The sequence below is a fragment of the Hevea brasiliensis genome, chromosome 10 (genome assembly GCF_030052815.1).
Source record: "Hevea brasiliensis isolate MT/VB/25A 57/8 chromosome 10, ASM3005281v1, whole genome shotgun sequence".
Classification (NCBI taxonomy): Eukaryota; Viridiplantae; Streptophyta; class Magnoliopsida; order Malpighiales; family Euphorbiaceae; genus Hevea; species Hevea brasiliensis.
In genome coordinates this window covers 93757794-93775093 of record NC_079502.1, presented here as the reverse complement: position 1 = coordinate 93775093, position 17300 = coordinate 93757794, and the positions used below count along the sequence as shown (strand labels likewise).

The 17300-nt window shown below is 26.0% G+C and overlaps 1 protein-coding gene across 1 annotated transcript; it reads right to left on the bottom strand.

Moving 5' to 3' along the window:
- Window positions 1-3607: 3607 nt before the first annotated feature.
- Window positions 3608-4588, bottom strand: LOC110650523 (zinc finger protein ZAT10-like). The gene has a single exon (XM_021805525.2). The coding sequence runs from the start codon at window positions 4540-4542 to the stop codon at window positions 3688-3690; it is 855 nt and encodes a 284-aa protein (XP_021661217.2). The 5' UTR covers window positions 4543-4588; the 3' UTR covers window positions 3608-3687.
- Between the last annotated feature and the right edge of the window lie 12712 nt (window positions 4589-17300).

The following is a 17300-nucleotide window of genomic DNA, read 5'->3' as shown; positions in this document are numbered from 1 at the left end:
TACTATATATATATACTTCTTTTTATTTAGCACACCTGATGCAGATGTGTAACCCCTACAAAAATTATAGAAAAAAAAATGCTGCCAATAGAATCTATGCAAAGATGAGATTGATGCTTGTACAAATTGTCAGGACTCTTAATGAAACAGGCAAAATTCTGGGTCACAATATCTTGGAAAGATCCTATCCATGAGAATTGGTCGGTTTGGGCAATTTTTGAGGATTTATTATAATATATTAATAGATATTTTTTGCAAAAAATTATTTTATTTCCGTGGTCAAAGGATTAATTATCACAAATTACATATGGGAATTCATTTTTGTGCTAATTTGGAGGTACTGTAGAATAGAAGGAAAAAAAATGGAATACCAGCACAAGCTTTATCCTTTGAGATATGGTGCCCACTTGATACTGAGGAATGCCGAGGGAAAAAAACACACTGTGGAAATGTCGCCTTGTGGTGTGGCCTGGCCTCTGTACACAGACTTTGACCCATGCCATGTGATCCTCTACCACTTGAAGGCTCTTTGCTTGCCTAATATTATCATCGCTGCAATTGAAAAAAAAAAAAAAAAAGAAAATGAATGAAAATAACATTTTCGTTAATTAATAATTATATATATTTAAATATTTTAATTTTTTAGACTACATGCTTATTTTGTTTGACATGCCTTTTAAGAAAAAAAATAATTTATAAAAAGTTATTTTATTATTTTAATATTTTTTATAATTAAAATTTATTAAATTTAATTTTAAATTATTTTTTAATATTTTTTAACTATTATATTTAAAAAGATATTTTTCTCATCAGCAGTTTCAACAACAATATCGTTACGTATTATAATATTTAAAATTGGAAGCAATTAATCCAAAAATCATAATTTTAAGTTTTATTCTTTTAATTATAATAAAATGCATTAAATATATATTTTTTTACTTTTTTTTTAATTAATCACTATTATAGGTGGATAAAACTCAAAATCACCAAATTTATTTTGAAGTTTTAGTTATAATTATTCAATCTTAAAGATTGAGTTATGTAATTTAAAATTAAAATATTTTAATATAATTATTAAATAAAAATGTTTAATATTTTCTGTCTAATAAGTTTATTTTCCAACTATAAGGACTTGATAAATGGACCATATCCTTACTATAAATTATATGGTGTTAGGGCAGCTTTAAACACATTTCAGTAAAAATAAACTACTTGTCTACCATTGTTTGATAATTTAATAATTAAATGTTTTTTTAAACAAATTTGATATAAAAAAAAAGGAGATGGGTATGCTTGTATTCACCCAATTTATATTATAATCATATACAAAATATGAGAGGGAGAAAAAGAGAGCTTTATATATGTTGCTCAAATTTAGGTAATTATAGCTGAGCACATGGCCACAGATTCTGATGTTGTGGTTAATTGCAGTGGGAATTTAAGCAAAGCTTAAATATTATGCAAGAACCATGAACCCTAATCATGATTGTCAATATAGTATTGAAATGCTAGCTTAAAAGCTATTTCTCTCTGACATGCTAAGGCAACAAAAAGAATTAAAATTAACCCATAGTTTCAGTGCATGATCTTGGTAATGTCTGGTTCAATGAAATTGTAAGAATTGTTTCCTATTAGTTTCTCATAAAACTATTACCCCTCAGCAACAATTTTCTATGAGAAGTGGGAAAACTAATAATTAAATTAATGAAAACAACTTGATAATTTGTTTTTAGTGATTCCCATTTTCTAGATAATCAATTAAAATATCCAAATGAAACCTAACATTTCCCATTTACTCCATTAATAATTTTGCTAATTTGACTTATCTGTTCTTAGGATAACCTTCTCTGCCTACCTCAACAAAAATTAGAACAGTTAGCCAATATGGGTGAGTGATTAATTAGGTTTATCCAATTAGTTCAATACACAAAACCCATAACTTAAATATGTTAATATATGATAGTTACAAGCATATCCTGATAATTAGGCTTTCTTAGAAGTGGGAAAGTACCAAAAAAATGAATCATGACCAATGGCTTTAGAGTTTTCTAACAAAGTACAATGAGAGTAATGATAGCTTCTCTTCAAGTCACATGAACCATCATCCATCTCTCTGAGGATAGCTAGATACCCTAGCTTATAGACACAGAGATATCACATAACGAATCAAGATAATGCATGATGACAAGAGACAGTGAATTGCTTTTGCTGTTTCTACTGAAATCAACCCTTGAATGAATTGCCAGCCTTTTGCTGCAGAAAAACAAACAAACACAGAGAGATAGATGGCTCTAAGTCCTCCTCACCTCACCAGCACACTCACTTTCTTTTTCCTTTCTTAAAACATCTGCCATTGCAGGTTCCTTTGCAAACTGCTTAATTCTCTACTCTACAGTGAGAGTGAGAGAGTTTCCATGGACCTGGACAATGTTTGGGATGATAAGATTGGACCATGTGATACTTTTAGCTAGGTAGGCCCAAAACAAAGTTAGGTGCTGTAATGGGTTTTACAAAAGGAAACAAATAAGATCCTTAAGAGACGTCGTGGTTAGTTGTGGGCGGGCTGGCTACCAGATGAAGGGCATGCAAACCCCATCAATGAAAAATTAGTGAATCATCTAGTCATATATGCATGATGTACCCATTCATTGACAACCAGCTACTGGCGACGGTGCTTCTTGTCTGTGTCCACCTAACGCATGCCCATTTCAGCACTAGAGAAGACCATAGCCATAAAGGTATGCCAATACACTAAAGTTGATGACAAAATTCCAAATTTCAATTGGAGATTTGGAGGGCATTTTAGTCTTTTGACTTTGATAGGAAGGGCTTTTGTGGGAGAGTACTGTCTTGTGGGAGAGATTAGTTGAGTTTTTTTTTTTTCTTTTTTATCTGCTCTTAGTCTTTTTATTAAATTGTTGTTACTATTTAGTTTCTTGTCTAATAATTTTTTAATTTAAAAAAATTAAAAATTATTCATATCTTTTATAATTAAAAAAAATAAATTATCGTAAAAATATATTTAAAATTTTATTTATTATAAATTTTTTTAATATACATTATTCAATTATTTTATAATATAATTAATTTTTTATTATTATAAATAAATATTTTTTAAATAATTAGTCAATTTTAAAAATTAAAAAAATTTTAACATAATTTTGATTATAAAAAAGTACTAGTTTTGCATTAGAATATAGTTGAAAATAGAATTTTTGTCATAAAAGAAAACAATTCCAAATCTTAGTTAAATTTTGAGAAACTGAAAATTTGATTTTTCATTTGAAAAACTGGCATATATGGGTATGAAATTCCATTTTCAGTTTTTTTAGAACATTACTGCAATTTTTCACAAGTGAATAAAATCGACTGTTTACTTTTTCTTTTTCAGAGAAGAATAGATCTCAAACACCTTCTCTCTCTCTCTCTCTCTATATATATATATTAACATTCTATTATATGTTGAATTATACTTCGAATCAGGTAAAGTGTTGATGTTCTGCACGTCTTTGATATGTTCATGTTTAACTTGCTTTATGTCTTTAATATTATTTAATATAATTAGTGATATGTTTCTAACACCACTGAGCTTAGATGCAACATGAAATTGAGGTGACTGAAGATTTTTTTTTTTTTAATTATTAAAAATGAATTATATTAATTTAAGATAAACAGGCAAATTATAGTTTAATTATTATCACCATGATCAAGCTCTGATCGCATGTAGATTCCATGCATCTTCACTGTCTCAGTAACTGTAAATGGCGGCTGCCGGATCTCAGGACTCTTCCTTCTTTTTTGCTTGCGGCCAACGTCAACCAATGGAAATTCCGATAGGGCAGGAACGTTCAAGTCAAAGTCACGTTGACTAATCAGACTAGAGTTCACACCCGTTGATCCTTTATTGTTACTGTCACTGCTATTGCCGCCGCCACTATTATTGCCACCATCATAGTGGCGCCGTTTGTGTCCGCCCAGAGCTTGTCCGGACGGAAAAGTTCTATGGCAGATGGAACACTCGTGAGCCCCGCCACTTAAACTGAAAGAAGAGGGAGTTTTCGAAGTAGTAGTTACTATAGGGGAAAGAATGGAAGAGTGGTCGTCAACTACTACTCCTACAAGTTTACGATGACTACCCTTGTGCCCACCCAGAGCTTGATAAGTTGGGAAGGCTTTGTTGCAAACTTTGCACCTATAGCAGAGTTTTAACGATGGTGGTGACGGTGGTGGTGGTGGTGGTGGTGGTGGTAGTGGGTTGTCGGTGGTGGTGCCTTTGGCAAGCATGAGAAGGCAGAGAGCTAAGTATTCTTCTTCGGTAGGGGAATTTTCCAAGCGAGAGCACTTGGTTCGTTTTCTCTTAGCCCAAGGATCAAGGAAATGGAGGTCTAAATCATTATACAACAGAGAAGATGGGGAATTCAGAGGCTCAAGAGCCATATCTGCTAGAGAAATTAGAAAGCGTGATTGTGGCTTAAGAAAAAGAGAAGGGATGGTGTTTTTATATGAGGGGGTTGAAGAAAAAGAGACGAAGGTGATTTGCATTTGTGTGACAACTGGGGAGGAAGTTGCTTGATGAGTGGAAAGAAAGGAGGTGGGAGCAAGTCTGATTGAAGTTGTTGGGAAGTAAGGGGTCTGCAAAGTATAATGGGCAATTGGGCATGTAATTAAGACTTAAGGCTCTTTCACATGGACAGGAACTTTCTAAGACCGACAAGCAGCAGAGGCAGAGGACGAGCCCAACGAAGAACAAGAAAAATTTCAGTCCACGCGATTGGACCAACAGTTAGTTATTGACCTCTATAATCATAAGTATGGCTATCAAACGCTGGTATTCTTGTATTGCTAATTAAAACTGTCATCCATACTTTGTTGGCTTTGAATAATAATCCATCCAAACATATGATATTTCCATTCCATATTCTACTCTATAGCTTATTAATTATTATCTTAAAATATTATTCTAAAAAAATTATAATCGATGTTGGTCGACCATTGAATTTGGAAGGGAGGCGGCAGCCCAACATGATGTTTGGCAGGTGGCTAGCCGCATATGGACCAATGGCAGTTGGGTTACTGGGTAGGAAGAACCATGCACACACGACTCCTTCTCAGTTCCCACTATGTTGTTGCCTGGGAAATAATCATTATGATATAATATGAATCTGTTTACACTATTATGATATTAAAGACTTGCTAAATTATATAGATATTAGAATTGCACAAGTTGTCAAATTTCTTGACGATCTGATTTAAAAAAAAAAAAAAATCTTGATAAATTGGAAACAACTGAAACTATAGGAAGGTTCAGTCGTCATATAATTTCTAAAAAGGAAAAATTCCATTAAAATTGGAGAAATTATAGAAAATACAGCAGATAAATATTAAGTATGGTTTAAAATAATAAAATAAAATACAAAAAATATATAAAATTACAACAATTCAAACAAGGTTAGAAATGGATATACTCTAAAAAAATTAAGTGTGAATAATACACAATTCTACACATAAACACATATAAGATAGAGAATACCATAAGGTTTAAATCATTAATATGTTGTGATTCACATCCCTTATTAGAAAAGTTCTCTTATTTTGTAAGCTTTTGATTTTCTTTTTGAAATAAAGACAAAGTTAACCCATAGAAAAGATAAGAGCACTCATTAAAAGTCTCAAGAAAAAGGAAAAAATAAAAAAAAAACTTAGATTTGTGTTAAAAAAAAACCCTTATTTACGTAAATTATAAGAGAAAATAAAGGAGAGGAGATGGCTAATCGCGAAAAATTAGCTCTCAAGTTAAGAAAATGATAAAATGAGAAGAAATTGTAGAGAGAGAGAGAGAGAAGGTAGGAGTTTAATTTCCAAATATTGACCCATTCTGTTTGAATCTTTTGCATCGTGAAAGCAATTGAATTGGACTAGCCAATCAGATTTAGGACCTGCTAGCAACCCAATCTGATTTTAAAAAAATATTATTGATTTTACATAACAAATTAACTTGGCAAATTGACTGAACCAAGTGAGCTTACCATTACTAAATTTTAATAATAAGGTTAATTGTAAAAAAACTCTAAAATTTGTAAATTTTTGTAATTAAACTCTAAAGTTTGTATAATAGTTAATTAAATCCTCATGTTTAATTGATGTCTCAAATTGATCTGATTATCAATAAATCATTAGTATACTTAACGAGAATTCCACGTCCAGTTACCATATTATCACAGAAAAAGTCATATCAGAAACTTCAAATCATGTTGAAGTGCTAAAAAAATCATGAATCTATCAATTTTTACAATTTAACCCTAAGTTTGCATAATTATAAATTAAACCCTCACGTTTGATTAATATTTCAAATTAATCTAATCGTCGATAAACTATTTATATGTGGTGTTTGGCAGGTAATTGTAATAGCTTTTATTTTGATTATTTTGATTGAAAACTATACTTTATAAATATATTGATAACTGATATTAATGAGTAATTCATTTAGGAGAATGATTATTTGTTCTTCCAGTAGTTTGATCCACCTTGCAATGGACGGGAGAATAAGCTACTTACTCATTTACTTCGGCAAAGAAATACTATTAAGCAGAAAGTTACAAAGTTGGATTAAATTTAAAATAAAATCACTGAAAAATGAATGCAGTTTAGTAAAAAGTGTAATCAAAATAATATACTGATTAACGATATGTAAAATAGAGTTGAAATGTTAACAAAGACAAAAAAAATAAAATAAAATAAAAGATGTACTATATTTTTATGCATACGTATAATAATAGCGAACAAACTTTGTTAATGTTGACTTTAATATGTAAGTTGATTATAAGGGAATAATGTAATTGTATCTACAAAATAGAATTTGGCTAGTAATTTCTAGTTTGTTGAAGTATACTAATAATTTATAGAAGGTCGGGTCAATTTGAAATATTAATAAAATACAATAGTTTAATCGGTAATTATACAAACTTCAGAGTTTAACTATAAAAATTAATAAATTTTATGGTTTTTTTTTGACAATTAACATAAATTTAGGATTTTTGATGTAATTTTTCCAATAATGATATAGCAGCTGACATGAAAGTTCGTTAAATATGCTATAGTTTTTTTACTGTCAGAGTTAATTTGAGATATTAATTAAACATGATAGTTTAAGTGATAATTATATAAATTTTAAGATTTAATTATAAAAATTATCAAATTTCAAAATTTTTTTTAATAATTAACCCTTAATAATATTATGTCATTTTGACCGTAACTTAAAAATTAAAAAAAAAAACTGATATAATTATTACAGTTAATAAGAATTATTTCCAATTTTATTAATCAGTTTCAATTTTGTTAAGAAATATTTTAAAATTATATAACTCTAAAATTATAATAAATTTAAAATATAATTTTGAGAACCAACAAGTGTTCGATGGATAATAAAATAACGCTCTTAAGAAAAGAAATTAAATTAGGATACTCTAATCTAAAACATATATATAATTTTGAAATATAATTATCCATTTATTTTCTTATTTTCATTTCATGATGGAAAAAAATGCTCACAAGAATTTAAGGATTGTTAGTTATTAATTTTATTTTTTATTTTTTAATTTTATCGTACAATTTTAAAAATTAATTTTGGAAAATATGTTAATAAAACTAGAAAAATCACTTTTATGGGTTTTCTATGTTATAAGTTTTATTTTAAAATATTAAAAAACAAAGATAAAATTTTATTTATATTAATTTATATAATAACTAATATTTATTTTATGTGTAAACATTTGTTATATGTATTGTGATTTAATTTTTTACATGAATTTTTTCGTTAAGTTATATTTATTAACTAATAAACTTTAAAATTAATAAAATTTTTCCATCAAAACATATTCAAGTAAAATTAACAAGAAAAGTAATACAACATCTTAATTTTACTAATAAAAAAAAATCAAAGACACCTCAAGATATTATCTTAATAAAAAAAATTGTGAAAATTAAAAGCTTTTCTTCTAACATTAAAATTCTTATTTAAACATAAATAATTAAATCGATACTTACATAGTTTACTATTTTTAAACTTAATTTTATAAAAAATGTAAATATTTATATTGTTCATTAAATAGTACATTTGCAATTTTTAATACATGAATACATAAAATATTTAAGTAAATTAGGATACTTTTAATAGGATTTCTATTTTTCTTAACATATTTCGATTAATTTAATTTTTAATTGGATAAAAAAAATCTTGATAAAATTATATTTCTAAAAAAAAGTAGGATTTAAATTTAAGTAGGAAAATTAAAGATTTGTTTAAATAATAATCCATTCTTAAATTATTTTTTAGCCAATCAAAATAAAACAAATTTATAATTTAAGGCATCAGTTTATGATTTTAAGAGTATAAAATAAATAAATATTGAAATTTTAAATTTTTATACAACCATGTTATATTAATTATTGAGTTAATAATACTCTCTTGCGTCAATTTTAATATATAAAAATTATAAACGATTAAATTAATTCTAATCAAGTTTAAATTTATAAGTCTCATTTAAATACTACTAAATCCATTGTTAGGTTTTATCCTAATGCAATAAAAATTTTAAAATTAATAATTTTTTTATTTTTATTTTATTTAAAATATATTAATTTTTAATTAAAATAATGAGTATAATATATTTAGTATCCAAAATAAATTTAGACCTAAAAATAATTTTGTTAAAATTAACTTAGAATAATTTGTATGAAAAAAATTTCAATATTATGTTTTATTTTTTTTTGCATATTTTTAAAATTTTAAAATTAATAATTTTTTTTTATATTTTTCAACCTTATATATTTCAACATAATATGAATTGTGAAAATAAGAATAAATAAATAAAAATAAATCTAAATAAAATTACTATATTATTTAATTTAGGGAGTGACATTAAGTAATTTAAGTTAGATGAAAATCCCATCTCACTTGGATCATATTGCCGATAGAACTCTTCAACATCTATAATAACTATATCAATAACACATAATACTCTTAAAACAAAGTGCATTTCTTAATTTCTTGTAAATTAAAATACATTCATTAAATTTTTTTTCATGGAAGTTTTATAAATAAAATTTTAATTTTACAATTATAAGTAAAACTCAAATCAAAGTATGAATAGGGATGTGGAAGTTAGACTAAACAAGGATATATAAATAAGTAGGCTTATATAAATAATTGTAATTAAGAATTTTATTATATAAGTAATTTAATAAATAATTAAATAGCAATAATATTATAATTATTAAACGTATTATAGAGAAAATAATTATTAATTATTGTAAATAAATTATTTAAAAAAAATATTTATGTTTATAAACTTAAAATAGAATTTTAATAGAAAAATAATTTTTTTAATGATTTAATTAACTTAATTAATTTTTTTAATATCTTTTTTTTCAACTATTTTTATAAATTTTTGTTTTATTTTTTTGATATCATTAAAAATCATACCTATTTTAAAATTACTTTTAGTTTTCAATAGTTAATTAAATTTAATTTTTTTATTAGTATAATTAATTTTAATTAACATAGCTAATTAAATTTAATCATTCATTGTCATAACGCTAAATTACTATAATATTTTGGGTAAATTTGATGTTTTCACTGTAACATTCCTAATTTTTAAATTTATTATTTTGTAGGTAAATATTAATATTTTATTTTATTTAAATTTTAGAAAATTATTTAAAATTTTTCAGATTTTAGAAATCGGGTTCGATTTTCCGAAAATATAAAACTTTGATGATTTTTAAAAATTAATTTAAAAACCACGTGGCAAAACTAAAAGTATATTTGGACTCTACGAATTTTTCTGAGTTTTCTAGAATTTCTTAGAAATTTTTTTGTCTCGTTTTCGGTCCCAAGGCAGAGTAAAAATTTAAAATTTTGTATCCTAAATCAGACATAGAGAATCGAACCGGATCGGACCGGCCAGTTCTTTTTCTTCTTCCTTCCGCCGCGCGCCCGACACTTCTCCTTGCTCTCCCGTTTTCTCTCTCCTCTCACCTCCTCTCGCCGCGCCGTCGCCACCCAGCACCTCCCCACGGCTAGCCGACGCTCCAGGCCGTCGAAAAACGCGTGCAAAACCTCCCCAACGTGCAACCCGTTGCTTTGCCTTCCCGGCCAAAATTCGACTAATCCGGCCACCGATCGAATCAGATATTATGTCAAACTTCATCTACACCTCGAGAGCTTTTTATAGACACCAAGAATACCAAAATTTATCGAGCGGTTTGCCCAATTTTTATCCGAGAAGTTTTAGCCCATTTTGACTTTTGGGCTAGATTGCTCGCAAACCGTGAATCCCATGAGAAAATCGAGAGTATCGGAGCGCTCAACTCGTCGAGAGTTTCGCGAAAATATAAATTTCAAAATTTTCTGACATCATTTTTCGATGGGTCCCGCGAAACTTCATAGTGTTTTTCCGAGCACTAAATGAGCTTAGAAAATTCTGTAAAAATTATATATTAACTCCTATGTTGTGAGCTTCGTATAAGTACCTTCAATTTGGGGAAATTCAATGGTTACTCGGGTCTATAAATTTAGTGCCGGACAGTAGGGGTGGCCACGGTTGAGGAACCGCCGGTTACGGTTCCTGAATCGCCGGTTCAGGTTCAATGAAATTATGAACCTGAACTAAATTTTCATGGGACGGTTTGGAAGACGGTTCTTGAACCGCCGATTCCGGTTCGAGCCCCGGTTTAAAACGGTTTAAAGGATAGTTCGAAAAATGACAATTCAAGACGGTTTGAAAGCGGTTTAGTAGAGGTTTAAGAGCGACTTAAAGGAAAAAATTAGAGGAAAATTTTATTGATTTAGAATTTAAGTTATATTTAAAATATTTTAATTTTTCTTAGAAATCTTTCAATCAAAATAAAATAAGAAAAATAAGAATAAAAATAACTTATTTTTAAGAAAAATTTAATAAGCAAAAACTTGAACTTATAAAAAAATTGTAGGTGAAATTAATTTTAAAAAAATTAGAAAAAGATACATGAATTTAATTTTGCCTATGTATCTCTTTAGGATTTAGAGAAATCAAAATTTTCAGTTATAAGTTGAGAGAAGGGGGATTGAGGTGGTTTGGTCATGTGAAGCATAGACATAGGAAAACTCCAATTAGACAAGTAGAGCATATTGGGTTCAGGATAGAAAGAAAATAATAGATAGACCTAAACTGACTTGGAAGAGAATAATACAACATGACCTAGAAGCATTACACATTTTCGAGAATTTAATTCAAAATCGTTTAGAGTGGAGAAAGAGAATCCATATAGCCGACTCCAATAAACTTTTGGGATAAAAGCTTAGTTAAATTGAGTTGAATTGAGTATTACTTACCCTTTTTAAAAAAATTATATGACAACTGATAATTAAAAAATATAAAAGAAAAAAAAATCAAAATTGGGGGTATTGAAAATTTTATTGAAGATATAAAATAATAACAGAGTAATTGAGATAGCATAAAAATAATAAAGTAGGGGAATTTTGAAAGTACTGAGAATTAAAAGGAATGTAGAAAATAATTATTTAGAAAATTTGAGAGAAATTAAAAGAGTATTAAGAATTAAAGAGAGTGTAGAGAATAATTGTATAGATAATTAATGATATATATATATATATATATATATAAATGAATTAGGAGTAGAGTGAAGTATTTATTGAATTTTTTTGCATTTAAATCGCTGGTGTTTTTCCGGCTCGGAATCGTCGGTTCAATCCGGTTCGGAACCGTCGGTTTGCGGTTTCTAAAAATTATGAACCTGAACCAAACCGTAGAATGACGGTTTTCGGTCCGATTCAAAGCCGGTTCCGGTTTTGACCGATTTCAGTCCGGTTTTGACCGAACTGGTTTCTGTTCGGTTCTGGTTCGAAACCGGACCGTGGCCACCCCTACCGGACAGACAAGCTACCAAAAAAGTCTTGAAATTGGGTCGAGGTTTTGGCTACCCCACCGTTGTCAGATGTCCCGAGCGTGTTTCCAAGGTCAGAATCGGCATAGGTAAACCCGAACCTTACTTTTTCTTAATTATCTAGTGCTTGAATGGGATTAAAAATCCATAAGATATTCGTGGTAGCTTAGAAAATTATAATTCCTTTTGCGTTAGCTTAGTAATAATGCTAAGGACTGCGGGGCAAAGTTTCAGAATTTTTAGAACTCATTTGGGTAGTTTTTGCAAAATGGTTAAATTATAAGGACTAAATTGTATTTTTCTATATTGTGATTGTTGACTGTTTGGATGGGCCCAGGAGGGGCTGTGTGATGTGATTGAGTTGTGAGTGTATGGTTTGTAGATATAGAAGTGCGTTGTAAGCCCTTTTGCATGTTGGGTATGTCCTATGTATAGGAAAAACTCTGCTGGATTTTCGGCACGACTTATGACATCTTTGGTATTTTTCTTAGTTTATATTGAGTCAAATGTATTAAATAATTGTAATAAAATTATCAAGTGAGCCGGAACAGCCTTCCTCCTTCGCCTAGCCGTCGTAGCGACTTCGGTTGAGTCTGTGAGTAAAATATTAATTTTAATTATAATTTCGATATTATCATATATTCAAGCATGTCCATGCATCACTTATAAATATGTATCTATGTAGTTAAACACTAGGCAAATTTTATATTGTATTCATAATTATTGAAGTGCCATGGATGTTGTTGTGGTAATTTAGAGCAGTGTGTGTGCGTGGCGTGCGTGTGATATGGTATTGGATATGGACAGGACGGGTAGACACAGCTTGAGAGACACTCGCTGGGACCTGATCTTGTGTGGTAGACATGGCTTGAGAGACACTCGTTGGAACCCCGTATTTGATTTATTAAGCGAAAGTCCGGCTTGAGAGACACTCACTGGCAGATGTTTGATTAAGAGAGATGTATAGAGGATCAGCTCCCATATATGTATTGTTTAACAGTGTTGGGTATGTAAGTACTCCAAATTACCTTTTTAATGTGTTTTGTATGAAATTTATGAAGATGTTACATTTCACTCCACAGGGTGCATTAGCTTTAGATAGCTATAGAGATTATGGTTAAAATTGATAATTTACTCTCTGAGTCGAACGCTCACTCCTGTTCACCTTATTTTTCCAGGATACAGGAGATTTCTTATTGAGTTCTAACCTGCCTCTCTCCCTCGCAGGTCGTCTATTAATGTCTGTAATGTTTGTATAATTCTGTTAACTCCTAGAATTTCGCATGTGTTAGAAATATTTATTTGATTTGGGTCTGTAATATATTTGCCATGTTGGACCTGTAAACTTATTAAATGCATGTATATTGGGCTGGATGAGGAAGCCGAGCTCCTATTTATTTTTATGGCATCATGATTATGTGGAGGGTGAGCTGAGCTCCCCAGATGATTATATATTGTGTTTACAGATAGGGTGAGTCAAAAACTCCCCGTTGTATGGTTTATTTTATGGCCGGACTTTGTCCTGTTGAATTCTTGAAATTGGGCCCAAATGGGCCTTAGCGTTGGGTTAAGGAATAGTTAGGTTTACTACGGGCCTCGGGGACTTCAGGCTAACCCAGGTCCTAGTGCCGGTCCGGCCAATAGATTGGGTCGTGACACTCACTTTCAATATTGATGTATTATATAAATTATAGATTAATTATATTTTTTTTATTTTTACTTATTAATTTTCTATTTTAATTAATTACTTATTATAAAATTTTATATTTAATTTAAGTTAAGTATAAGTAGGATTAATAATTTTAAATTTATATAAATATTAAAATTTAATTTAAATAATAAAAATATAATTATAATTAATTTAAAGAATAAATAGCATTTTCGGCAAAGCCATGTTCTCCCTTCTCACATATTTATATGTAACATAGATCAACATAAGTAAATCTATTTTTTGGGATAAAGACAATAATTTAAATCCTAAACTTTAATTAACAAATTTATTATATTATTGTGTTTTTTATTTTAATCCATTAAATTCTTTACATTTTATGTATGTGAGAGTTGTACTATTTCAAATTTATGAAAACAAAATTTCCTAAAATTTTCTCAAATGAAGCAAGCAGAAACTATTTTTATTATAGTAAAATAATAATTTTGAAATATTATTAAGCACATGAAAAAGAAAAAAAGATTTTTTTTAATGTCTAGAATAAAATTAATTATGTTTATTGATAAAATTAATTGAAATCATTAAAATTGAAATTTTAATTTAATCTATTGGATAAATCAGTCGAAATCTCCAAAATTAAAATTATTGAAATAATTTTAATATATATATTAGATCTGTTTAATTTAATGTTATTATAATGAAGTCATTAATTTTCTACAAGGAATGTTAAAGTAAAGATAATTTCTTATGACTATAGTTTTCTTTTTTTATTTTTCATTTATAATCAAATATTTTAATTAAAAGTTGTTTAATGAATTTCAGTAATTTTTTTTAAATATTACTATTAATTGGCGTATGCATTGTCGTTAGAATAATTATTGTTATTAAAAATTTATATTGCAATATTAAAAAAAAACTTTATAACATAATTTTTTATATTTGTCAAAGTGATAATTTAATTTTTTTTATTTGAGTTACTCGAAAATTTAAAATTTTATTTTGCTATTAGTTCGATTAATAATATATAAATTTTGACAAAATATAATTAAAAATTTTTAGATATGAATTATTTTTGAACTACTGTTTGCATGTTCTACTTTTTAGTCGAATTAAGTAATTATCTAATAAAAATCATTAAAATTAAAATAAAATTTATGACCTATATAATATTATTTTATTGATCAAAATGTACAATTAAAAAATAAAAAAAATTCATTTATATAAAAATTAATTAGTAACGTGTTAAAACAATTAATTGAGATTTGTTAAATATAAGCTAGGCTTATTTTTTCTCTCTCTAATTTTTGAAAAAAATTCCTTATTGAATTATTTTATCATCAATATTTATATTTTCATAATATAAAGATAGTAAGCAATAATTATGAATTATCAAAATCATAAATTTTATATTATAAATATGTAACTGACTTATCATATATATATATATATATATATATTCATTGTATTGGCTTATATATTAAAGGAAATCTATTAATTTATTAAACAAATTAATTGATAAGATATTGGATAAAATTAATTATTATCTATAATATCTGTAATATATATAAAAATGAGAAGGCAAATAATGGGATTGTCAAAAATATCTTTAATTTTTAAAATTATTTAAAATTATACTTTCATTATTTTAAAAATGTATTTTAAGTACAATAAGAATTAAAAATTATTAGTTATAAAATTTTTATTATATTAAGTTTCTAAATTAATTATCATAATTTTATTAAAAATAATTTTAAAAAAATAAAAAATTAAAGTATAAGGATATTACTTTGAAAGCTACCTAAATTATTTAGATATTTCAAAATTTAATTTTCTTAGTATTTTTTTTTCTTATTTTACTGTCATTTACATATTTATTTTTGTATAATTTTCTAAACTTATATTTTCGCAAATACTGATTTTGATTAGATTTTGTATTCTCTTACCTTGTTTTAGCATTTTATTTATATTATTTTAATTAATTAATTTAATATTTTTTACTAATTTTATTTTCCTATAATTTTTTGAACTAACATTAACTAAAAAAAATATCGTAATGGTAATTTAATATTATTATAAAAAAGATTAAATTTAATTAAATATTAAAAATAATTAAATTATGATGATATAATATTATATAAAAAAATTATTTATGGAAAACCTAATTTACGAGTATGTACAATAAAGATAAATAGCAAGCAAGAAAACAGTTATTTTAAAATTTCAAAATATAAATTAGACTTTATTTTAATATATTAAGTGATAATTTTAAAAAAATTACAAAAAAATAAAATATTAGTAAAAAATACTCAAAATTAATTAATTATTTAAAATTTTTTTGTGAAAAAATGTGTTCATCTTATCATACTTATTTTTGAAATAATTTATATTTAATTTATTATTAATTATAATACTTATAATTATGTCGTATACATTTATGATTTATAAAAGGAGATTAATCTCAAATAATAAAAGTTATGCTCTTTATTTTAAAATTGCATTAAAAATAATTATAAAAAATTATCATAATTTTGGAATAATTTTAAATTTTGCAACTGTTTATGTTATATAATAAAAAAAATCCAATAACAAACACATTTAAAACCAATTAAGCAAATATTTACTAAAAGATTTTATTATCGATATCATTTTCTGCATATATTGATAGTAATATAAATTAAATAACAAAAAGAGAAGAAAAACTCTGAATAAACTTACATTTTTTTTAAATATAAATATGTTAAATTTATTTAATTTTATTATGTAATTACAAAAAATATTAAAAAATTTAATGATATTTAAATTATAGTGTAAAATTTGAAATTTCATTAAAAATGTAAAACAGTTTGAGATAAATATTTTGCATGAGTAACATGTAATTTTTTATTTCAAACCATTTAATTGATGGGCATATTGATAAATTTGTTCATACAAAATGCATTGTTATTATCTTTAATTTGTAATTATTTTTAATTTTTGTAAATTTTTACCTAAAATATAAATATACTCAATTTATTTAATTTTATGATAATTATAAAACTATTATCATTAATTTAATAATATTTAATATATATTAAAAAAAATAAATTATATTAAAATTCATTACAAAAACTTAACTTTTTTTTTTTAAATCTAATGACGAAAATTTTAAAATTTTAAATTCACCTTAAAATTCAAAGTTAATAATTTAGGATAATCAATATGAAATTAATGTGTTTCATTTTTTTTACATATTAAAATAACATCAAAATAAAAATAAATAGGAAAAATAAGATTTTTTTTTTTTTTAGGAATTGAGGATTATTAACTCATTTTATAATTTTGTATAAATAATAAATATCAAAATTTATATATTATTATAATTAAAATAATATATTTTTTATAATATAAAATATAAAATGTTAAATTCAATAATAATTTTTAGTCTTACCCTTTTTAATAAGATTTTTTTTATAGAAGATATGTTAATTAATTTGACTTTTATTAAATTTTTAATTTTATTTAATTTTTCATTGATAATTTAATTATGTTTTATAAATACAAATAACATATTTATAATATTAAGACTTCCTATTTTATTAGTATTTCTAAATTTTATTAAATTAGGATATATATATATATATATATATATATATATATATATATATATATATATATATATATATATATATATATATATATTAGCTGTGTA

Excerpts from the sequence above, each read along its gene's own strand:
- LOC110650523 (XM_021805525.2), bottom strand. The coding sequence starts at position 4,542 with ATGCAAATCACCTTCGTCTCTTTTTCTTCAACCCCCTCATATAAAAAC.